The following is a 25,871-nucleotide window of genomic DNA, read 5'->3' on the forward strand; positions in this document are numbered from 1 at the left end:
TAATTTTCATTTAGGTGATGTCCTATAGGCATTGTGTCCAATTCCTGAAATGCTATTCCAAAACATACAACAAATAATCATTACTGCATTAGCTTATATAAGCCATAAAAGTCTCAAGAACTTTTAAAATCACATGGAAAAATAAACATAAAATGATCAAAAGAAAAGGGAGAAGGAAAAGGGTAAGGTAGTTAAGGAGCATTTTAACATGCTATGACTATAAATAAAAATAGAATGCACGTGAACATTAAAATTACATTTTAAGTTCATGCTTTTACCATTTCAGCAAAGGCAACAAGCTGAGAAAGAAGAACGGTGTTGTCTTGACACATAAAAACCAGCTATGGAATCAATTATGGTGCAAAGTCTTGGCAAAATGTCCCATCTCTACACTTGTTTAGCCTCAAGTTATATTTGTGTTTGAAATATTTTGATTACCTCAGCTTCAGAGTCCTTCAGTTTCTGAACTTTTTCTTTGACTTTCATCTCAAACACCTGTTCCATTTCCATTTCCATTTTTTTCATTTTGGCTACATGTTCCCTCCTTTCCTCCTCCATCTGTGCCAATGGGCTCCTGCCATAAATCCAGAAGAAGCAGTTAGCTAGTAAGAACTTTTTTCCCTGTATGTTACATTAGGGCATCTGGAAAAAGCAAGATAAAAGTGCTGAAGCAGTAAGATAAACACACATCGCTGTAGGCACTGCTAGCCTAAATTCAATTTGCATTATTATATTAACTGTTTAGATAAGTTTTACTTAAAAAGATATTACATACAATGTCTTTTCCTCCCCCACAATTGATTTACACTACATTTAGGTTAACAGAAACTCTTGACAGAAATTTCTATCTGTAGAACCACCTGGTGATGGGAAGAGAGGAAATCAACGTTATAACAAGAAAATTAGCATCTTCCAAGTGATCTTCAGGCATCTCTTTCTTCCCCATAATTCAAATATATAAAAAAATTAATGGACATAGTAAGAAAATTAAGAGGGCTGCAGACTAAAGTCCTATTTTCTCTCTAAATCTTCATTGCTCCCAAGTTCCAAGACCAAGAGACATTTAACATTACAACTGTGTTGAATGCTCTGGTCGTAGTATTAAAGTGAGATCAGCTTTGAAAAAAAAGATTTGGCAACTGAACATCAATATTTCAATGTGTTAGTTGGAAGGTTCTCCTTTAGAAAGCTATTAGTAAGTGTAATGTATAAAAATATACATAATTTTTAATTTTTCCATATACTTTATGGCATACTATCCTGGATTGTACTTAATTTTTAAAGCTGTATAAGCCTGCTATCCATGTTATGGTGACACGGGTTTTAAATAGTATGTTCCACTGTAAATATCTAATAAAACAGGATGACTGAGATCTAGTGATGATTGCTGCAGAGTTTTGTTAAGACTCTGTTGTTCCACAAAGAGCAAGCAAACCAAAACACTGGCCTCTTATTTCAGTTTTGAGTATCTATGGCTTAAAAGGACAAAGTTTTAACTATTGTGTTGGCAAAAATGAAGAACTAATTACATTTGTAATCATTACAATCAATCAGCAGAGGATATCCAATATATGTATTAAACTGAACCTGAATGAATAGTTGCAATGCTTGGACATGTGAGTAAAATCCTGTATAATATACAGAACTGAAATTAATCTTCAGTTTAATTTTTACTATAGTCCTTCAAAAGGCCAACTGCTAGCAATCTTTTAAAAGGAAAAAATTAATGGTTAAACACAGGTGAGGTACAATAATGCACAAAAATAATAAGGAAGTAAAAGAAGAGGTGAGTAGCAGTACTTGTGGAAGCTAAGCAGCTGTCAAAACAAGACTATTTTCTTCTAGAGATGTAAAGTTCTCAAATGCATCTGCTCTTCAAAAATTAATCTACCAAGTAGAATAAATATTGAGGAATCATTGCTGCAGTTTTAACTTGAAAGGGGTGCAGAACTGTCCTTTGATTGAAAATTTTGTAATCCAATGGGGATATCATGCAAGCTGTGTTTGATGAAGTGCTAAAGATCAGTCTGCACAGAAAATCTGATTAACTGACAAGTGAGCATTTACAGCTGAGAGCTTTACAACACAGGTCACAACTGGTTTTTTTAGGTCCTAAGTATGTGACACAGGTAAAAGCACACTGCCCTATATTTTAGGACAATATTATACAAGGGATTTAAAGAAAAACAAACAAACAGAAAAACCACACACACACACATACAAAAAAAAAAAAAAAAAAAAGAGCTGAAGGGAAAAAAGCCCACAAACCACTAAACAAAGAGGTAAAACAATTAACTGATTTCAGAGGACATGTGTTCTAATAACAGTCCTCTTAAGTTATTCTGCAAAACTGAAAAATTATTCTAGATATGTGCAAAGTAGAACCTCTGCAAGCAGGTAATAAGATAAAATCATGGTCAGAAATCATTGAAGTTACTAAATCCCCAATTCAATGAAGAATTGTAAATTTACAGGTAAGAATAAAGATTTCAATAATTCTTTATAAGCATCTATATAAAGATGACTGAGCTATGGATAGAAACTGAGGCAATTCCATAATTTATGCACTTCTACTGCTTTTTGAAATTTGACCGAATTTGACTTGAATCCTAGCCAAAAGGTTTCAAAATAGGATGGGTTTTTACAGAGGTATTTGTCACTGTATGCATTTATAAAATCCTTAAGTTTACAGTAGCACAGCTTTAGGAAAAAAAAAAAAAAACCAAACCAACGGCTAGTGGAAAAAACAGTGCCAAGAGCAGGATACCAGGAAACTGTTTTAAATTTGAAACATCAAACAGTGAAATCCTTTTTGTGTTTAGAGAATTTTTGTCTTAAATTTTTTGGAAAAATTTAAATGACCACTTACATGCCTTCAACTGTGTCAAATCTAAAAAACAAAAAATACAGAGGCTTAGCTTAGCATGCTTAAATAAAACCACAAAACCAAAAAGCAATAATTAAAAAAGTAAATTCAATATTATTATATTCCTAAAGCTAATTATGTGCTCCCCCAAAAGCAAATTTTTCATACTAAAAAGGAAAAATTGTTAGTTAAAGCTTGTTATACTTATTTCAAATTCTGTTAGTCGATCACTACATTATGTCAATATTAACACAGGTTTGATGTGCAGATGCTTTCAGGAATAGTTTTCCTACAACATCTATGCTTTTAAAAAGATTTAAAATATTTTAGTGACATGAATCACCACTTGCTCTAACCAAGTTTTCGGAAACCGATGCCACCTGGAGGCTTATCTCCTCGTTTAGAATGTATCAGCTAGCAGAGGCCAGAGTCTGAACGCCCGGGAATGTTCTGAAGCTGCAGGAAGAGCACTTGGCTCCCGCGGCCAGCAGAGGTCTCAGCGGCGGCTCGGCTGCAGCATCACCTCCCCCAGGCACCGGGATGCTGCAGCCAGCGTGTCTCGACTCAGCGAAAAACGGGCTGAAAACAAGCTCTCATCTCACCATCCTCTCAACATGAGCTTCATGGCATTAGAGCTGCTTCACAGAACTCGCCAAGAATACAGGCAAAAGGAGCTGGAAGTGGTCTGGGCTCAGCAGTCGGAGGAGCTCGAGCATTGTATATTTTGTTACCCTGGATTGATGATGGGTAAGACCCATCTTTATGACGTACAATATGACTTCCAATAAAATTCCAAAATTTTAATTTCACTGAAGATAGCAGCTTCATATAGCAAACCAAAAAGACTTCTCGAATTCTAACTCCTGAATTTCAGAGCAAATGCCAATTTTCTCACACCACATAGTACATGTGTGAAATTACGATTACCACACAATTTTAAAGAGACAATTACCTACGTATGTGAAGACTACCTTGAGATATTATTTTTTTAATGATTAGGAATTTATTGAAATTTTTAAAAATCAGACTAAACCTAAAATACAGAAAAAAAGCTCCACAGTAATGGAAAATACATGTTTTGGTTTGCTCCTAAGTTAAAAAGTTACTTACAGAAAGTGCAAGTTTCACCAAATCAAAGCAAATCAGTTAAGATTATTAACTAGATAGAAAAATGTTTCACTTCATCTGCACAGTATTATTAAAACTTGTAGTACAGACTTCTATTTGTTTTCACATTAGCATTTTTGTCTAAAGAAATATGTTAACAGCTGCATGAAAAACTGAGATCTGCTAGAATCATAAAAATACAGCTGTTTTAAAGGTACAAAAGGTCAATCCAGCCTCCAACAGCTGCCAGCAGGAGATACTTTTGGAAAAGCACAAGCACCACTGCATGTCTCCTGGTATGTCTGCCCTCCCAGTCTCCCAAAACCCTGCAGCTTAGGAGTTTCCAGAGCCAGGAGGTGTATCTGTCTTTAACCATATGCTTGTAATACCACCAGACAGTATGAGAGCACGTCTCCATTCTCACACAGAGACACAGGAGCTGTCTCTCATGCAAGAATTGATATTGCCCCAATTTGAGATACAGACACTTCTTTCAAAAGGCCAGCAGGCGAGCATAAAATTCCTAAGGGGAGGCAGAGATAAACTTAATATCTGTTCCTCCCCCTCAGTTTCCAGGAGGCACATGGTTATCAGGAAGATTCCATCTATGCTGCTTCAACTATACCAGGTTAAAAAACCAAAAGCTACAAAAACACACTGAAGCCAAAAAAGCAAGTTAAAGCTTTAAAAAAACCAAACAAACAAACAAACAAAAAAACCACAAAAAAACCAAAAAAAAAATGCAACTCAACGTATGTTTAAGGTAAAAACAAAAATAGCATCAGCTGCTTCATAACCAGCACATGCATTCAAGAATTTAATATATTTACTTATTAAGTCACCCTATGTTCCGGAGAACAAACTCTTACAAAACATTCAAAATAGTCTTTGTAACTTTGCAATAGGCTTTGCCATCTTTCATCAAACTGCAAATATTTACTCATTTTCTTGAGCAAAAATAACCTGATAGCAAAGAGCACCAACTGTATTTATTAATCTCTGAGCTGCAGTACCACAGTGCTTCAAGCAACAAACTTCTAATGGAGAAAATACTTCCAGAAGGCACATTCATTCACCAGGAAATATTCAGGTGGGACAGCACAGTGATCTGAATTGACAAGGGATGCAAAGTGAGCATACTTAGAAAGCAAAGTAATTCCAGACCCTTGTAGTATAGGTTCTGGATCAAAAAGAAGTATCAGGAATGCTATCAGAAACTGAGTGGGGTAGAGAGGTGAATGAAGGTCACAAGGAGTTTTGAAACCTACTCATGGATATATTTTTGTATAAAATAACATCTTATTGTGTCTGCAATGTGGGACTAAAAAAATAGTTTTGAATAGTCACACTATTATTTTTAAGAATGCAGAATAACCAGTCCTTATAGAGATGAGGTAAAAGACTGAGTTTGTAGGTGCAGACTAACACAAATTTAACCAGACACAAAACAAAAATGGTCAAAGTGTTGTCACTAAAATTCAGATTTTCCAAAATCTAAGGAAAACATACTAAGATTTTGAAAGGTATGGAAGAAACCCCAGTATTTAACAACACACAGAGAAAAATGTAAACAACTTTCTTTGATATCCCAAATAACGATGGGGGGAAAGTTTTACTTTCAGTACAGTAATAGCAAATAATAGTACAGTAAAAAGCATAGTAATAGAAAGTCCTGGAGAAAATGCTTAATTTTCTCTTCTGCACTCCTGTTATTACATTTTCACCTGACATACTTGCTATGTGCACTCAGAAGCCTTGGAGATATGAGTCAGGGATAACATGATGGCAAGAAACATGACAGTGAGAAGTAACCACAGTGTTGCAGACACATATATTTGAAAACTAGTATTTTAAAAACAGACACATATATTTGAAAACTAGTATTAGAAACGCTCCTTAAATACAAGTACACTTCTGAAGAGTTGCTGTAACTGACATAAACTGTTACATTTTTTGTCAGTGCTGAGCAGGGAAGTCTCATGTAGACTCACACTAGATCAAACTAAATCACGTCCACTTAAATCATTTTGTCACAACTTTTAATGCATTAAGGGAGTGTAGAATAGACATTTTTTTAGTGAAAAATGGCTTTGTAGCTGCCATATGGGTGCAAATAGCAGGTACTTCCAACTGATTTCAGGGATCTTTTTCAGGAAGAACAGCTGTAACTTTGCATACCATTAGCTGAAAAGAATACTACCCTATATTTTGATAGAGAAATTTGCACTTAAATATAGTACAAAATAAGAGCGCCATTAATTATTAATTTAATCACTAATTACTGTTGATGCAGTTACTACATGCAGAGCAGGGTATTTGAGTGCAGCTATTCTCAAATAGCATTATACAATTCAGAACACAGTAGAGCCTACTTTTAAATCTTCTGATAGCTTCATCAGGTTGGCAAATAACTTCTTGTCAGATATAATAATGATGGCATATCAGAGTTTGAAAAAAACAGCTACAAAAGCCCCCAAACACTGCATTGCAACTCCCTTCTCACAAAAGAGAATGATGTTGCAATAATTCCCCTACCATGATAAGCAGCCATATGAATAGCCAGAGCAGCATTTCAAAGATGACAGTAGCAGGTCTGCTTTTTTGGAGTTTCTATATAAATATTAAGCCATTCTTCTCAAAAATATCCCCGACACAGAGTATTGATCACTGACCAATAATTCCACACGCAACATAAAAACCAAAACAGAAAATTATTAATAATAAGAGATAATAAATAGAAATTAATGCTCAAAAACTTTGTAGTAACAGTGAAATGAAATTCTGAGTAAATCTAACAATTCTCTTCAAAGCTTAATCTACTATTTAACATGTTCAGTGAAACTAGTGTAAGCCTTAGTGAAAGAGGAAATAAATCCAAATTACAAGTAAACAAGAGATATATCGTTTCAGACACAGCAAAGAGACATCTGACTGAAGGCTATATACATACAAACCCACTGGCACCTCTCCCCAAAAAACCCAGAACACCACCACACATTCACAAAACCAATCAACCAAAAAAAAAGAGAGTAAAAAGATTAAAGTGCAATACAGCCTTAGCAGGAACTTACTTTGTTAGCTGCCCTTTATTTTTGTTGTTGTCAACACCGTTGTATGTAACAGCTGCGAGTTTTCTGCTTCTGTAGTTCTCATAATGTACATTGTTAGTGACATCCTTCAGGTCCTGCATATGAGTTCTGTCAATAAGTGCAATTTATCAGCTTAGTGCGCAAATACAAAATACAATCTGAAATATCAGTCCCTGTTCATTTTGCAGATTGACTTGAATTCAATTATATCCCCCCCATTAATGTCCTATTCCCCATAATGTTATTACTCTACCATTTAAATCAGCGCTGTCAAGACAGCACAGGCACAGAAATACCAGATTATTTTGCACCAAACTATCTAAAACTCTCAATATTCCAAACACTAACTTACACAACAGTCTTTGGAACATTTGAGTTCTGTGGATAAACTTGCAGGTATTTGATAGGCAGATAAGAAAACTGTGTATTACTACTGTAGTAGGTGAGGAAAAGCATGTCAGGCAAGAAACAACAAGCCAAACCTTCCTAATTTCTATCTTTTAATTCTACAAAAACTAAACGTTAAGTTCAAGACTAAGCTAAAAGCATTCACTTCACAATTTTCCATTGTCAGTCTGGAGAAAAGCAAAGCTCAGGAATCAAACTAACAGCTTTTGCAGCAGATGTCACCTAGTGGACTGCTGGGAGCACAGGACTCAGCACCTAACACAACAAAGCACAGGCAGTCTTGCTTTAGGTAAATTTTCAGTGCTAGAGTTTTTAGAAAATGCCTACAACTAAGTACACATCAGCACTAAAAGGTAACTGAGGTTCCTACAGACTAGCAACAAATAATCACAAAAAATTTACTATCAACAACACTGCTTCCTAAATATGTGGTTAACCAAGTTATCATAAAATAAGGTAACTGTTTACAATTAAAAATATGGGAATTCGTATGAACTCACTATCTCAAATTCTTTTTTCTCCAATATATGACTTCCCAATCTCTCAGACATATCAGAAAATTTAATGTTACCTGTCAGTTACTTACCTTATCAACATGTTCCTCAAAATTGTGAAGTCACAGTGTTCACCATTTTCAACTGCAAGAAGAAGTAAGCTTTTGTTGAGATGTCAACCAAAATCTGTGCCTTACACAGAGGTAAGATGTCACCCATCTATATTCATTCCAACAACAAATTACTCCCACAGCCTTTCCTTACTCAAACAACATGTGTGTTAACAGAAGGAAAGCATTAACATAACTGTATTAATGTGTCTTGCTAGCAGAGTTCCTATGCTCCCCTAAGCCATATTGGCAAACTGTACTCTGAGTCAGTGCAGCAGAATAAGCCACCACAACAGAAGCACAGTTTTGCCAGTTTAACCAACTGTTTGATCCTTTGGCTGCCTGCTAGCACAGTTGTGTAAGGATCAGACACTAACTGAAGACCTCAGTCTAGATCCAGCTCTATCCAAAAACCTTTGAAAGACACACTCAACCTGTCTGTCCCTGCGCAGTAAGTTGCAAAAGTCTTAATTTTAATTTTAATATGGATTGAGTTCTTTATTAATGAAACAAAGGAAGGCTGTGTACTGAACTTGATGCACCCACCTACAGATCAAGAGAGAACTGGCAGCCATCTTTAGAAGCCACCTATTCCACTGTGCCTATCATGCCACTAAAGCAGAAGAGGCTGATGGTGTGAGTGGTATTTCCCTGAGAGATCATGAAATGACACTGGAGAAAAATGCACACTCCAGAACTACCTGATGTGCAGACAGAGAAGGCAACACACAAAGCTCTTAGCACACACAAAAGAAAGGCATAGGGCAGGTTCCAATGTGCCTCTGAAGTAAAGACACATGGCAAGGAGGGAAAAAAAAAGGATGAAGGAATTAAAATAGCCCAAGTAAATTCAGTGAATCCTACAGAAAAATGCAGAACATTTGTGTGTTCATTCTTGTATCTGCACTCCTGCATTATTTTATTCCATGGTTTTACACAGACTGGTAAATTCCGCTCAGATGGTATATGAAATCATACTCTCAAAAAAGCATCATCCCTCTGTCCTTCGCTAACAGACTGATAGCCACTCCAAGAGGTTCCTTTTAGTTAGGCTAGCTCTTCCCTTCCAAAAGTCATACAATCAGGAACATGAAACCTTTCAGAAATTGGTTATAAAATAAAGAAAAGCAGCACTATTTTGCACATCTCCAAATGCCAACAGAAGAGCCTGAAATAAAGCTTGATCTTCTCTGATGCAGCTGGTTTTTACTTTCTGCCAAACCTCATTTCCTGCCAGACATGCACTTCAAAGTGTTACAGCATTCCTTTTTAAAGTATTGGTCCATACACTGCTTGTTGGCTGGGTTTTTTTTGTCTGTTTTACACTGCATCCAATTTATAGTCCATTGCCCTTGGAAGGCAGAAATAATGAGGGGGAAAAAATATTCTTTTTATTCAATACATGCACACCAAAGGAAAAGACTCAATAATCATGGAAAAACAGTCTAATGGTGATTGTTTTACTACAGAGTATGGTGCAAGTCATGCCACGTGGAATTTGAAATATATGAATGGCATTAAAGTACAAGAAATGGCTGCCAGAAGAACATGCAGTTACCTTCAAATCTCTATAGCAGTATAAAGTAAGTTTTAAACAAATTTAAAAAGAAAAAAAAGTACTCTATTCATTATCAGGTACCTATCCTTTACTACACCCCGGCACTTGAAACTCAGATGTTCTGAGAAAAATTGTATTTGTGACAATTTAGCTGATCAAATTAATACTTATAACATGAATGCTCTAGAAATAATTTAATGCACAGGTTTTAAATGAAGATAAATAAGGTAAAAAAGCTAGAAAACAACTGTAATTTAAGTCACATCATTACCTGCAATAAATTACTACAGATTTTACAATTTCTCACTGAGGCTTCAACAGAAATCTGCTTGCAAAGTCACAAGTTTCCAAAACCTTCACCTTGTTCCAATATTATCAGAATAACAAAATAGTATATTCAATTTCCATACCAAAGACCATTCCAATTAAGCATTTCAAACATTTCAAATACAGACTCATATCCAGTAAGTTTTAAATGGATTAAAAAAAAAAAAAAATCACAAGAAAGCCTTACCTTCCGCAACACCCCATGGGTACTGCCTTCCTCTAACTCTCTTGCCATTGACTTCAATGATCGTATTACTACCTACCACAGCAAGAGGTAAACGGTCCTACAAGATAAAGTATGACTTTAAAAACCAAAATCTGCTGCCAAAAGATACTGAAAGCATGGCCATGTATCAACTTGATGTAAGCTAGGTCAGTGCTGTAACACTGCAATGCAGATAACCCAAAAGTGCAAGAATAGTGGTGTTTATTGACCTCTGCCCAGTTTAATGACTTAAATATACACACACTCCTTCTGAAGTCCTTATGCTGCTGGATTCTGTAAATCTAGTTAAGGAACAGACATTACTGCTACTTAGTAACCTAAGCAAGAGGCAAACCATTTCCTATTTACTCAACTGCACAATTATTTACCAAGTCATATACCCACTGGCTACCAGGGCAGTTACTTTGACTGGATCTTGTACTCAGTTTTCAAAGGTTTGGCAAAGAACTATGTCAAAGTCTTATTCTCAGCTGAACCAAGAATGCCTCCAGTGTAACAAGCAACAAAGGAGCCAAAAGCAGCTTCAAGGGGCAGAAAGGGACAGAGTACAAAGCTCAGTATTTTGCACTTTTGTCTCTGCTTTTATTCTGCTCTTCTCTAGGCTTAGTCCCAGAATATCTTCCAATTTTTGTCCTATTTGTGTTTATCTATCCTAGGAGATTTCCCCAGTAACAAAAAAATTTAAAAGCTCTTACAAGCTGTTACAGCTACTGAACAAACAGAAGCAAGGCTCAAGAAACGTACACAACATGGACTCCAACACGAAAGAACAAACTGAAAACATGAGTAAACTAAGAAAAAGCCTTTCAACAGTCTGACAGTCCTTTTGATTTTCTTTAGTCATTTATCTCCATTAAGGTTTCAGTGTATCAGTCAGCCAGAGAGATATTAGCCGTAATGCACACACTTCATGCCACTGCACACCTCTGTCTGAAAGACAACCCTTGCCTCCTTCAAAGCTCAGAAACAAATAAGTGGTAGGCTGTGAAGGGTCAACAGAAGTCAAATAAGGATGAATTTTTAAAAGTGGTCTTTAAGAGTTCATTAGTAAACATGAGATCTAGTGCTCTCATGGTGAATTTTAGCAATTGAAGGACTTAGATGACTTAATAATGTCACTCATTGCTGCTGATAAGGAACACTGACCCTTAGAACAGCTTTACATCTGATGTCTATCTTCTAAACGTTTTGGTGGGCTCTTTCTTCATTATTGACGGAATGCTTTTCACACTCAACCCCCCTGCTCCCCTGTAAGCACTTTTTCAAAAGAAAAGTAGTTTACCTTTATCTTTTTAACAATCTTATTTTCTTCTTCATCATCTGTTTCTGGAAATTCATATATTTTAATTTTGTGTTCTTGGATTTCTTTCATTATCTAGAAACAAAATTATTATTTGTTTGAGGATTTCATGCTTCATAACAGTTTGATGTTCCTGCTTCAGTCTGATTCTCCTCCTTTTGTTAGATGTGTAAAACACTTTAGATTAAGGTGACTTAAATTACAGCATAAAACTTGCACATGTTCAACACCCTCAGGTGACCCCCAAGGGGTTCACAGTGTAACCATCTCTCCTTAGTCAAGAGAAGACACAATCAGAGCAAGAGTCTCCCAGCTACCAGAATATTATCCACCAATACAAGACAGCAAAAAATGATACCAGTTTTCTCCAACAGGACAAAGAAGTTTACTCTAATGGGAATTCTACCTGCATATAATTAGGTGCAAAACCTAATACAACAAATTGTCAGACCAGTCTCACAACTGGGTCCCTTAGAAAAAACAGATACTCAAATACATAATCGCAGGCACACTTTAGCCCTCTGAATTTCCACAATGGCTACAGCTGTCACTCCTATTCTTTTCTGTTTCTAGCATACCTGAGAATCAGTTGTTTGAAGCAGGATCACCTGCCTATTTTAATAGAGCCTGTGACGTACGGATCAACTCAAGCAGTTAGTAATGTTGAAAAACATTTGCAAGCAATAATGAAAATTTAAGAATAACTGAGAGCGTCATCAGAAAAGTAACTGTGCTGTTTTGATGCTCTATTTGTCTGAAGGGTATTTTTAAAAACAAGCTGATTAGTTTTGCAGAATTTCAGGATGGAAAAATATTAGACCATTTAGCTGACAGCTGCACTGCAGAGCCCTGGGGAATATTTTGGCTCATGGGTTTGCAGTCTTAAGAGAAGTTACATTTCCTAATCATGCGAAGACTTATTTTCCAAGTTTGGTTTGGAAAAGTCTCCCCTGTTTAACATCCACTCATTGATAAAGCTGCATATGTATTTAGAAATATTCTGTGTTCTACCATTTTTTCATTTTGTAATATAATTTTTGATCTATCTAATGAAATCAAGAGCTTTACACACAACACCTCTTAATGCCACCTTCTTTTCAGAACTCTGTGTTCTTCTAAACTAGGACTGGACAGAGTTTGATATATCAAACTTTATGTCTTGTCTTGTTCCCAGTCCTCCTTGTACTCTTCATAAAATACTACAAAGCTTAACTGTTCTACTCTTATCATGTAGCTGAAAATAAAACATAAACCACCTGTAGACACTCACAGCAAATACATTTTACAAATACAAAGACATTTTATCAGTTGTATCAATGTTAGAATTATCTCACCATCTTTAAAATGCATTACCACACCCAAGAGTGAACAGGTTTATTGATTCTCATCTAATAGCTGAGGTATCATTAATAATTACAGTGCATTAACATGCAAGTGAATACCCCAATGCAATCAGTAATACTGTGATACTGTTGAATACCTTATTTTTTTTTTAACATGCTTCTGTTAGGCACCTAAATCTTGAAAGCTTCTTTCCTTCCTTACTGATTTTTATCTCAGCAGTGAATTATTTCACTTGCCAAGAAACATACTATACTTGAAACCTCTTCCCCTGAGGACAGAAACAAGATTATTTCACCAAGAATTATAATTAAATCTAGATATATAAATTATTTAGCTTTGCTGTCTCAAGTTATTGCTTCAGGGTTTAAACTTTGCATGTAAGTTAAATCTCACCATTTCCATAGGGATCAACTTACTAAGTTACCCTGTGTTGTAAATATTAATTTTTCAACTCACCTGTTTTTTAAATTGTTGGCATTCCTCGGGTGTAAGTGTGTCTGCTTTGGCAATAAGTGGAATGATATTCACTTTTTCATGCAGGCGCTTCATAAACTCTATATCCAAAGGCTTAAGTCTGAAATACAGCATTAGAGCTTTGCAATTTATATTAATTAAACAAGATTGTACAAATGATGAGATTTGTCCTGACAACTACTTTTAAGACACTGATTTATGAGTGACAGAAAACTGAAAATGAGAAGGCTACCTGCAATTATTACAGGAAATCCCCTAAATTGTATAATACAAGAGGAAGAAGTGGTAAGTTAATATTACTAGCAGTCATGAGCCTTCTGCTAGCTAAAAGTACCCTCATTTTAGCAAGTGATAAGGACTCTCCTACGAAGGTAGTAAAGTTTGTGTTCTTAGCTGAGAAGATAATCCCCTTGAAGCCTGACTGATAAAAGTTCACAGTTGTGAATTATGCTCTGTTCACACATACAGGTTCAGGTTCTGCTTCTTCTCGATAGTGGGCTACGAGACTTTTGTTTTTTTAAGACCTTAAGATTGCTGAAGATGGTAACCTCTGTGGCCTACATACAAATCAATTAAAAATATCTCATCTCTAAATTGGTATGTAAAACAAAAAGACAGTTATGAAAGTGGATGACAGTGACAAAAAACTAAACCATCATATGGGTATAAGGTGGCTGTGTGGTATTATATTCACCGTCTATGAGGATCAAAGTGGTATTTCCTGTTTCCTGAAGTAAAACTAGAGAGGTTTTGATGCATTAATGACAGCAAGTTTAGTCAGGCTTAAAGGTTTCAATTAGAGGATTTAACAAGATTATTCCTCATCTAAAACAAATTAGGATTAGGAACATTAAAACCAGATTCATTTGGTACTGCAATTTCCGAAAACCATACCTAAAAGAACGAGAAAATGTTCAAGAACACATATTTAACTTTATTTTAACATTTTCTACCTGTCAGTGATTTCACTAATTCTCAACATGTGTCCATTAAATAGCTAATATTAAAGCACATCTATATTATAAACACTCTTCTGGTTAACCATTCACCTTAATATGCTTTCCCTCTACTTGCCTCAAAAAGGCGAAGTAGAGCTGCTGCCCTTCACCTAGGGCAGCAACACTAAGTTGAAGGGTTGCTGTCAAAGCAGAGTTGTTCAAAAGGTCTGCTCACCTAAGGATTTGAGAGTTTACATCAGAGACTGAAGCAGGAAAGCTTTACATTAAGATATCAAAATTGCAGAAATATAGTAAATTCCATCATCACCCCACTCACTTACCTGTAAGGCTCCTCCTACCCCTCCAATCTCTCCCCCCCTGCTTCCACAGAAACCAATTCAATCATTTCAGGTGTTTATGGGAGTATTAGCTAAAAACGGTGGGATGCAGTAAATGGAAGGACTAACTGTTGTGTTTTGGTTTTTTTAAACTTCTAGATTCCTAAAGCAGGCTTTTACAAATGTATTAAAAGGACAGGTAGAAATAAATTCACTTACAAATGCTTTAATTCAACGTAAATATAATCATGCACTGAGAGGGAAGAGGACACTACTTGACGAGTTAGATGTGCTGCTGGCTGCACAGAAAACAGAAGCAAAGACTGCATCACCACAAAAACCAGGTAGGAAGTGAACTCTGTATTTCAGAGGGGGCAACATCTTAAAAGAGGAAATGCATGCTAAAAGCAGCACTGTCCTGGGGTGACTTTATTAACTTCCTTACTTAAATGATAATTCTAAGCATTTATTCCAGAAACTGAAAAACTGTATGCAAACCTAGCATAATTTTACACCTTTTTCTCCCCTAAAAACAACATGAAATACCTGTACAAGGAATATACTTTTACAGCTTTTAGCCTCACAAATTTAGCAACCAAATCTTAATCCATTGGAAACATTACTTTTTCCTTATGAATAATTTGTACCACTCACTGATTTACAAAGTTCTATCAGACATGGAGGTGTGGAGGAAAGACATGTTTTTTGAAGAATCTGAAAATTAGCTCAGAAACAATTGAATAACACAAGGAATCATCTTCCTTTTATTTAAATTACATTTCAGGTTTTGCATACTAGTAAAACAGTATGTCAAGAATTCAAGTGTTTGTTTGCATTTAAAAATGACATGCTTGTTGAGCAAAACTGGCATTACAGATGTGCCTGTTGAACAACAACAAAACACTTAATAAAGGCAAGTCTACATAAGAAAAACTCCACCCTCTGACATATCTTTCCATATTTGGAAGTATCTGTACAGTTCAAAATTATTAGACCCATTCCAATGCTAACTATAGAAGCTAAGTGTAATAGCTGGCATTTTCTACTGCCTGAGGAATACTCTTTAAATTCCTTCATCACTCCCTTCAACAAGTTTTACTACTTTTGACCTACACAATAGAATAGGCTGATACTTATCTTCGTCTCTTGCTGGTTTTGAAGGTATAACTCAAGAGTCTCTGACAAATTTAAACATGATTTCATGATAAAAAGATAGGCAACTAGTTTCAGATAGATAATTTGTACCTAATAAACCCTGGAAATGCAGTTCTCTCTGTCTACCACTAGATAGAAGTCTGATCAAGTGAAAAATAAGCAGGGGAGGGAGATAATAACTGAAAAAAAATCTGCACTGCCTACACTGGAATTGCCACTAGACAAAATACTACACACCAAGTGAAGTATGGCATGCTTACAAGGATGCATGAAACTTCCAGTCTTCAGTTTACATTAATGGGAGGGAAGGAGGAAGAATGGAACGGAAAAATCCTGTTGCTTGACACGTGAACCAGTTTCTCCTAATGTGATCTAAAGACATACAGATTACAAACAGACCTGGCACTTGTGAATTTTTTATTTTTCATTGCTAGAATTTTATTTCTCTTGTTATGCAATTAACGTGCAGTCGTATTTTCTGGTGTTTGGCTTGCTAATGCTTGACAAGCCAAAGTAAACTCATCTTTGAAATTAAGCATGATCTGCAGGCCACTAAGAAAATCTGATTTGGAACTTAGATTGACAAATTTGGATATTTATCTGAGATAAGAGAGAATGAAAACATAAAATACACTAATACAAACCCATGTCCTGAAGGAGCAATGAAGTATAAACAACACTGCACTCTATTATCTGGCATCTGGCGTCTGTTCACTCGAGATTCTGCATTCAGGTAGTCCTCAAATTTACTGTCAATGTAGTCAATAACTGGCTGCCAGCTGCAGAGATTGCATGAATAAAAAACTGTAAATTACATTATTTACACAAAGAAACCTTGTTTTGCTAAGAAATAAATGTTCACAATTTCCCCACAGCTTGGGATGGTTTTGTTTTTTTTGCTTTTCATTTGCTTTTCTTAAATTACAATACTTCAACACTGCAGTTGACCAACTCCTCAACCTAAAATTGAGTTCTGAAGATACAGTGTGAGTCCACTGAATAAACCTTTCAAACACAATCACCTTTACTGTAAAAGCATTAAACAGAATACTTAAGAAGGGTAGCTAAAGGAGTATGCTTCACTGATCACCATCTCGTGACAGCACAGAAGATGGTTCTGCACACTGCATGTGTGGATAAAGAGCCAAATGCACCATTCAGTTTAAGGGGAAAGGCTAACAGCACTTCAATCAAATTGGAATTACAGTAGTTAGAAGTTTTCAGCTAAATGGAAAGTTTAGAAGTGTTAATATTTTAACTGAATACTGAAGCCTTCACTTTAAAATATGTCACAAGGTATTATATCTCACACACACACAAAACACAATGCAGAATTATCACGGGAGAACATATAAAGAACATCTTACCAATTACTATTATCCACAGCATCTCCAAATCCTGGTGTGTCAACTATTGTAAGTAGTAACTGAACACCACCCTCTTTGATTAAAACTTTTGACTGCTCAACCTGTAAAATGAATACAGTAAGATTAAATTTTTAGCAGTTTAGTCACCTATCTTAAACACTGGGAAAAGTATTCAATGAGTAAGAAGCCTGACAAAGAATTGCTAACTTTTCTGCTTCAAAGGTACTTCTGCTTCTGTGTTTTGTTTATAAAATCCCAATAATTTTACAATAATTAATATTTTGTTTAAAGAAAAAAGGTCATTATTTAAATAAAGTCAGTGAGAAAAGAACCCTCAAGCATATGGGATATCTTAATATTTAAATTCCTGATTAAACAGGAAAAACCTTAACCAGGCTTTAAACCTGATAAAGTTGCAAACTTTGGTCACTTCAAAGAAAATGACGCTTTTCAAAACTACTCCTGCCCGCAAGCACCTTCAAAACTTCCAGTCCTGTCAATCTATTTTTAAGAATACATTTATTCTTCAGCTAGTATAATGGTTGGGAATGGAATCACAAAGTGATGGTTTCCTTTTACAAACAGAATTATATTGGAAAGTAATACAATCTGGCTGCAATCTGCTGAGCTAGACCTCAAGTGACTGTAATGGATTGGGTTCCTGTTAGCTCAAGTCACTGATGGAAACCCGCCTGAGAAGGCAACTGCATCAGCACAAGGAATGATGCAAGATGTGGGTGTGGGAGCTCATGCCTCCAGTTGTGACCACCCATCCGCAGCACAGCTCAGGGAGCTTGCAGTGAACGTGTCATCAGATTCAGCATGTCATCACCGAGAAGATCTAGGCTAGGCAACACATGGACTGCTACCTCCTTCGTCCTACTAATGTTTCAGTAATTACTGATATTGCTGATGTCAGGTCCATCTGCCTAAGAAAGTGCTGTATACCACTTTCCTATCAGTGAGATGCACAGCAGTATGAAATGACAAACTCATATTGGCTTCTTTCCAACTGCTTAGCCATTTAATCATCCTTTTTTCCCTGATATTAAAACAATTCCTATTAAATCACTAGTGACACTGTTTTCTAGATATGATTCAAGAAATCAGCCATGTAAGCCATTTATCCAGAACCACACAAGAGCTGGCAGATTCAATGTGATGCCACCTTGTTGCTCATTGCCTAACACTCCTTAAGCCTCACAAACCCTAACTGGGGAGAGAAAAAAAAGTTCTATTTATAATAAACCATATCTGGATGGTCTCTTGACCAGTTCAAGATTTGAGAACTATCATATTAATGCTTCTTAAGCTCCTCCACATCCCTAATTGTTCTATAAGTGACACAGACTCTCACACAGCCACACCTGAACGTAGCTGCAAACACTGCAATCATCACTTATGTGATGCAATGTAAATCCATGAGATTAACACTGCAGAAAGTCAAACTAAATCCCTCTTGCACAAGTGAAACACTGATTCCAATTCAGAAGAGAATATCCAGAATCATAGAAAACAGTAACTACCTAGAAAGAGAGCTTCATATTTAATTTCTGAGAATGCAGGATGCTGTTTTTATCTACTCATCAGCAGAGATCCTACTCAAGTCGGATCAGTCCCTTTTGCTGCTACTTCTTAAAGAGTTAATGGCTAGCAGGACACTAATCACAGAAATATCCAGGTTGGATTGGACTTCAAGACCACACAATTCCAACTCCAACATGAGCAGGCCTTACTGCAAGGTCAGGAAGATGTAAAAAACCAGGAATTAAAACCAAATAAACAGAACTGAACACACAGTTACTCCTTTGCAAACTATACATCCTTACAAAAGTGTGCAGCTGAAAGCCATGAGAACCTAGGAATACATGGATTGCTTTAGAAACGGATGTTTTAATTATGGTGAGTTTATCTCCCCCATCCCCAAGAGTTCTATAAAGAAATTTTATTGTACACAGTTGATACCAGAACTCAAGACAGTAATCCCCTGCCACAGTCAACTCAGCCTAGAGTTTACTACTCACAAGCTTTAGCACACAAGAGATTAACTTCTGATTCCTAGCATTCTTTTGGCTATCTTGCATATAGCAACCACACAGCCCTCCTATTACCAAGCACTCTGCAAGTATAAGAAATCCACAACACTTGCAAAATACTAGAGATGATAATGTTAAGAGATGCACTCCTGCCAAAAGCTACAAGGGATCAGCTTTATTCTCTAGCACAAAAATTTCCAGCAAGCACCATTAAATTATTATGGGTTCACGGTGGAATGCTTTTACAAAAGAAGTAATTAAAAAATAATTATCTTGAACATATGTTTATAACAAAGGAAAAGAAAGGTCAGGAGATCTCAGAAATGTCATGCCAAGCATCTTCCCTGATTCTGCATGTTTGTAAAATCCAAGTGTGGCTGAATTTGCGATACCACCTTCTGATAAATGGTCTGCAGACAGTGCTAAGACATTACTGGGTGGCGAGGATTTAGATTTTTTTCTTACGTTTCATAAATTAATGTGGGTTTCTTGCTATCAGAGCAGGGTTTTCACAAACCTACAGGAAAAGAAACATTAGCTGATGAATTATATGTCCTATGCTTGTGCTGTGAACAATCAGACCACACCCAGTATATATTGTAAGCAGTAGATTCTACCGGTAGGAAATAGTAGACGAAGACCCTGCCACAAAGCTTCTGCAAAGTTGCATTTTTCTAATCTAAACTGATGTGTCCATATATGGTCAAAGGCACAGAAAGCAGCAACATCTGGAAAAGATCCAGAAAATCACTGTAAACTAGTGTCATTCACAGTTAAGCATCCAACTGCATCCCATCATCTGATTTACAAGTATTCCCAAGGGACTCATGGAAAACATTAGTTCAAGTCTTGGAATTTAAGACTTTTTAAGAAAAGTCTCCTCCAAAGAGCCATTTTCCCATGCACTCCAGTCAGCTGGGTCACACAGGTTTCCTTGGCAGTTCCTACACAGTGTTCATCACTTGGTGCTTGTTACAGCTCGACTGCTTTTTATTGCATGAAACACGCCTCTGCCATCCTGCATATAAGGCAGTCAGATAATGATCAGAGAAAACATGTTTAATACCCTCTCATTTCTGAGTATGTTTCCTTTGGATTCATCAGACACCAAATCACTTACTCTTAACCATTTCTCTGCATTTTCTCATTTTTTGCACGAGATTAATGCAAAGGACCTGCTTCACAAAACACCTCCAAATTGCAATGGTTTTCAAGCCCAAATCAGTTTGTGTTTATGTGAGAGCCTCTTAAACAAGTTTTGATCAGTAAGTTGTTCCCACCATTTAAGAACAGGTGATTATTACAACCAAGGTTTGAGGATGCTCAAGTGAGGTGGTTTCTCATCCCCACAAAACGCTTTTATTAATCCTCAACTCAAAAAGGCTTTCACTGACAAAGAGTACAAATCCAGTGGATCCAAATAGCAACTCTCACTGCTTAGTCTTTAATATTTGACAGGGAACACCTCCACATGATACACATTGCTACCACACATGATTTTCAAGCTTGTAGGGGGAAACAATTTTATCCTCACTTACACTGACAATGAAATAAGATACTTCCAGTTTCTTTCTTGAAATGTTACACTTAGTTTTCATTCATCCCAAGGAACTGAAAGCAAAGTTGCATTACAAGTATACTTAAAAAAAAAAAAAAAAAAAAAGACAAAGTACTTATTAGATAATGTCAAAATTAGTTTCTAGAGGGGAAGATGGTCTTTAAACCTATTTCATTCCTAACATATCATTTCCTAAGTCATGTCAGACCCCAATCCACTATTGAAAATAATTTTGGCAAGATCTTGGCCTCAAGCCTTAGCCCACACAGTGGAAGTAAGAAGAAAATGCAACGGCTTTTCAGCCTGAGCTCTGTTCAAGCCCTTTTCTTCCCCTCTCTAGCTTTATATAGCCAAAATAAAAAAAAATCATTAAGTGAGGCTTTCTGAAAAGTATGCGTATTTTTCTAAAACCAGTAAATCAATATAAATCAAACCACCCCTGATGGTCAGAATGAACAACAGATTATCTAATCTTGCCACCTAACAGATGAAAGTACTTAACTCAAATTCCAGAAATTCCACACAGAGTTTCATATTATTCTTTCTTACACTGGTGCACCTTTAAGTAGCATGGAAGTGAGTTATCTTTGAAATATGTCTTGGTTTGGGATTCTTTTCTTCTTAGCTTGTGTACAAATTCTCCAAAGATTTTTTCCAATTTAAAAAGCCAAAAATCTCCCAATGACAGGGAATCCATCCCACAGTTATTTAAACTAAAATTCAATTAACATAACCTGAACTGGTTTAGCTTCTGCTAAACTAAAATGTAATCATCAGTAATGAAATCATGCTACATCTCTCTTCCAATAAAAAAAAGTCACCCATCTATTTGGTTTTCCAACAATCACTGATTGGCTCAGCTTTAAGTATACTATATGAGAGTTTAACTCTGCACACCTCTTCCATCCCACTTAACATCTCTTTGAAACAGGTAAGCTCAACCCTTATTCAAATAAATAATGGTCTGATGCCCCTGATAACAAGCTTTTGAGTCCATTTTGTCAGTCACTATGGTCTTACATTAAACTGATAAAACTGCCTAACAGATGGGAACAAAGCTTAGAAGCTATTAATATATTGTTAATCAAACTTAGGATGTTTAAAAGTTTTCCTCTAAATAAGAAAAAATTACATTCTGCAATGAATTCATTTTGTAATAGTATTCAAGCTTTAATGTTGAACTAACTGATAAGCAATGCAATTTAAACTTCTCAATATGGACATAATAATTAACTTTTTCCTTCTACTGTGGTAATTATTCTGTGTTCTGACATTGGATTAAAAAATGTCTTGCCCAAAAGCCCAAACAAAAACACCCCCCAGGTCCCACAAAGCAGTAAGGACAGTGGTTCATGGCATTGGAGCTTAATTACTTCATTCCAATGAGTTAAAAAGCACTCTATTTTACAACTTCTGGTTAGCACCTTGCATATCCTCCTAACTCAACACAGGGCTTAGTCACTTCATGACAACTCTGCAATTGCCCAGTCACTTCAGCCACAGCTGAATTTTGCAGCTGGAGGAACACTGCTGGACAATAGCAGCAAAGGTGAGCATCCTTGGTCCTCACCTGTACAAAGTTAGATTACCACAAGCTATCTTCACCAAAGTTTTAAGCAAGTGCACATCAAGAGAGATAAGCAGAGCTCATTGCATCCTTATTCAGCTGCTCAGCTGTGGAGTCAGAAAGCACCTCCCAAACACAATGATTTCCTACACTATCCATAATATTACCATTTCTTAGCATTAGGTTATTTTCAATAATCCTATCTAATCATTTAATAATGTTGTTTTTAAAAATCTTTTTACAACACAGAAAACGTGCTCCTTTTCTTGAGAGAAAACATTGATCAGTAGCAAGTTACTACACTAAACAAATGGATCAACTTCAGTTTTCCAGTCTTTGACTAAATATTTCAGTTGCATCATGCACTTGCAGAAACATCATCTTTGCCTAAGTCTAGTGCTTAAAGTAAGGCAGGTTCACCTAAGTCCCTGATGTTTCAGAGTAAGATATTGTAACAGGTAACAAGGTACCACTAAGGATACAGTCTGCAGAAGACTCACACATACTTTTATACCCAGGTTCCCGCACTTCCGTGAAATCCTTTAATATTTGGTGTTTAAAAGCCTGCCTTAAACAGACAGGTTTTGCTGCACATCTATGTATTTCTACAGATTTACTATTTTAATTGATAATAAACACTATATTTTCAAACAGTTCTGAACGTATATGTGCTTTTTAATCTACAGGCAAAACACAAAACACTTCAGGGCTCACACACTTCTACAGGCTACAGGTTTGAGAATCTGAAAATTTTGTTGTTCAGATACACTGAAAGACACACTGAATATTTCTTAGTGGTTCACATCATGACTGAATGTATCTTGAAACTCATGTGCTTATGTGACAACTGTATACATCATCTTACATTACTAAATTGCGAGTTGCAATATTCAGGCTGTACCTTTTTCCCCTCAGACATACCTGTACGGTCTTTTTAATTCTGTGTGAAGGACCTGGATATTCTGGGGAATACAATTCTGTTAAGAATAATGAGTTGATTAATGTTGATTTTCCCAGTCCAGATTCACCTAGAAGAAAACAGAACAGTTTCAGTAAAACCAGGAGTATCACATCAAATACAAACACTTTGATCTACATTTTAAACGCTTTTTAAACATAGTACCTGAAATCATGCACTGCACTCTAAGACTCTGTCTTCTTTTCCAATTTAAAGAAAAACCTTTCAAATCCAGCTGTCACTGTTGAGCTCTATAGATATTAATTTTTCCAATCACATTAAGTATTGAGTGCATTCAGCACTTTTGTCCATTGCTCCCATTACAACACTCAAAGATGATACTAAATTGTATATACAAGCTATCTTCCTGGTATAACTCATAATGCCAAAGCAGATTAAGTTGTCTCCTTTATTTCAAGTATTATTTATTTGAGAGTCTTTATTATCAGGGAGGGAAAAAAGAAGTGGGGGGGATGGGGAATAAGACTGAGATTAGTTTGCTCTAACTATTGAAGCCACAAGAGATAAAATGAAATTTCAAACTACATGGTTTGCCTGGGAATTTTGTTGTCGTTGGGGCGCAGAAAGGGTATGGACTTTATTTGGGGTTTTTTGGTAATTTGTTCATGAGCAACAATAAGTAAGTCTTGCTAAATAATCTGGAGACACTACTGCTGTGACAATCCAAGCAAATACAGCTCAACACCCCACAGCAAAGATTATCTCCCATTTACAGCTCTACAGAGACAAGAATTTCAGATCAACTACTTATTATAATATTTTAAAAGAAAAGTATTTTACTTGTTTTGGTTTTTTTTTTTTAAGAAATTACTTCAACACAACAATTCACACTGGCAAGAGAAATAAGGAAAAAGGTATGAAAAAAATGCTGCTTTCTTTCTGTTTAAGCTTCATGTGCAGTCTGTCAGTACATTGACCTAAACAGAAACAGACACAGAGAAATCTGCTCTCAAGCTAACAAATATGAGGGCAAGCTAAGTACTTTCACTGAGGGAGGAAAATGAGCTGAACTGGGCCCATAACTGAAAGGTAAAACTTAACTAAAGCACTAATCACTCCAGCCCCAACAAATATTGTGTTGATTTAGAGACTGAACTGAGAAAACTTCCAACCATGTCTTGAGATAAATGCCCTGGGTTTAATGCAAGGGAGCTATATAACAGAAAGCAGTCAGGAACTGTCTCCCCTGTACAGATATCTGGGTTTCCTGCACGAGCTGGCTCATACACAGCAGCCATCTCGATTACAGTGGTGTAGTTCAGGGTGTCTGCAGCACGGAGCAGAGCAATCTCATTAGCTACACGGTAAACGGATTAGCAGCTGTTGAAACACTGCAAGCAGAGCTCCTGCCGGCTGTCTGCGCTCTCAGCAGTGCTTGTTCAAACCGCACCCTCTTGGACACATGAGCTAAGTGTGCTGCGAGCGGCGGCTGTCCACAGCCAGGCTGATGGGCTGCGGCAGCCAAGGAAAAGGGAGCTACTCAAGGTACGGTGTCAGGATAGCAATGAACACTAACCCCACCAGAGCACGTTTATTCAAGCCAGCAGGGACATGCTTGCTGATGAGGTTTCATCACTGCCCTGCAGACTTTGCCTTTTCCTGTGGTCAGATGCATGAGACACTTAAGAACTATGCAGTAAACACAGTGCCTCTGAGTCTGGTTATAAAGGACGCAGCTTTTCTACTCTTCATTTGCAAGATTTGAAGGGAAGGGTCAGCTGCATATGACAGGCCTCCCCACCAATTCTACAACAGAAAGAAGCTTTGGAAATGCACAACTTTCCAATCTCATTGATACATCCCGGCTAAAGCTTAACCTCCCTCTCACAACCCTACTCAAGAGATACCATTCCAATTAAACTGAAGGTTTTTATCCACCCTACTGCAGTCCTCAAGAGGGGGACTATGCTTTTGAAATGTACAATCCATACCCTTTCAGTGACCTTTGCTTTTTAACTTGATCATAATCTAGCAAAAGGCACCCTACTACAGTACTGAAGAAAGACTTCAGCATCAGATTCTACTTCAGTATATAGAAAGGGCTGCCCCTTCTCCTTTCTATTAGGGTTACTGCTGGTCTTAATATGCTAAAGAATTTCAGGTGAAAGACACTGAGAACAATCACTTCTCCCGAAAATGAGTGCCTGTCAAGTTGTCAATGAAATTCAATATATGGAAATAAGTTTTTCAGCTTCAAAAGAATGTGATGGAAAACCAGCCGTTTGCCCTAGATGGCTTGGGCAGCTGTGGCACTCCATAACAAGTAGACCCTGAACTGCTGAAGCATTTCATCCTGAGAGATCTGAGGTTTGCTCCCCTCCTCACCCTTCACCTCCCTCACAGCTGCAAGAAGAAGTGAAGACAATTTTGAGCTCAAATTAGTGAAAAGAAAGTATGCTTAGAATATTTATGCTCAATCTTGTTCCCAAAGGTGCCCAGCATCTTAGATATCTATGCTAACTTTAATCAGCCAGTGCAGATTATAACAGTTTAAACTGCTTAGCTGCTACCAGTAATTGAGGTATTACATGTAAGAGTCTGCATCAATGTGCCAATCCTGGATGCAGTTGTGCCTTAGACCATATAAGGGTCAACATCTGCAACAGCAGTAAGAGGCTCATCATATCAAA

General features: G+C 36.6%; 1 protein-coding gene across 2 annotated transcripts in view; it reads right to left on the reverse strand.

The window, feature by feature from the left end:
• The window catches only part of SEPTIN7 (septin 7), a 59,150-nt gene that overhangs the window by 3,894 nt on the left and 29,385 nt on the right, over positions 1–25,871 (reverse strand). Inside the window, exons 2-11 of one of the 2 annotated variants that reach the window (XM_014248592.2) lie at positions 23,184–23,290; positions 17,102–17,202; positions 16,379–16,513; positions 13,286–13,403; positions 11,468–11,560; positions 10,147–10,243; positions 8,057–8,108; positions 7,045–7,170; positions 2,870–2,890; positions 439–574 (exon numbers count right to left, since the gene is read on the reverse strand). In XM_014248592.2, coding sequence (XP_014104067.2) covers positions 439–574; positions 2,870–2,890; positions 7,045–7,170; positions 8,057–8,108; positions 10,147–10,243; positions 11,468–11,560; positions 13,286–13,403; positions 16,379–16,513; positions 17,102–17,202; positions 23,184–23,290 — 986 coding nt within the window. The remainder of the gene's footprint in view (positions 1–438; positions 575–2,869; positions 2,891–7,044; positions 7,171–8,056; positions 8,109–10,146; positions 10,244–11,467; positions 11,561–13,285; positions 13,404–16,378; positions 16,514–17,101; positions 17,203–23,183; positions 23,291–25,871) is intronic. The other variant, XM_088051723.1, reaches the window with a different exon arrangement.

Source organism: Pseudopodoces humilis, chromosome 1 (assembly GCF_049639895.1).
Source record: "Pseudopodoces humilis isolate 2021_Gansu_Grassland_sample_001 chromosome 1, ASM4963989v1, whole genome shotgun sequence".
In the NCBI taxonomy this organism is placed as follows: domain Eukaryota; kingdom Metazoa; phylum Chordata; class Aves; order Passeriformes; family Paridae; genus Pseudopodoces; species Pseudopodoces humilis.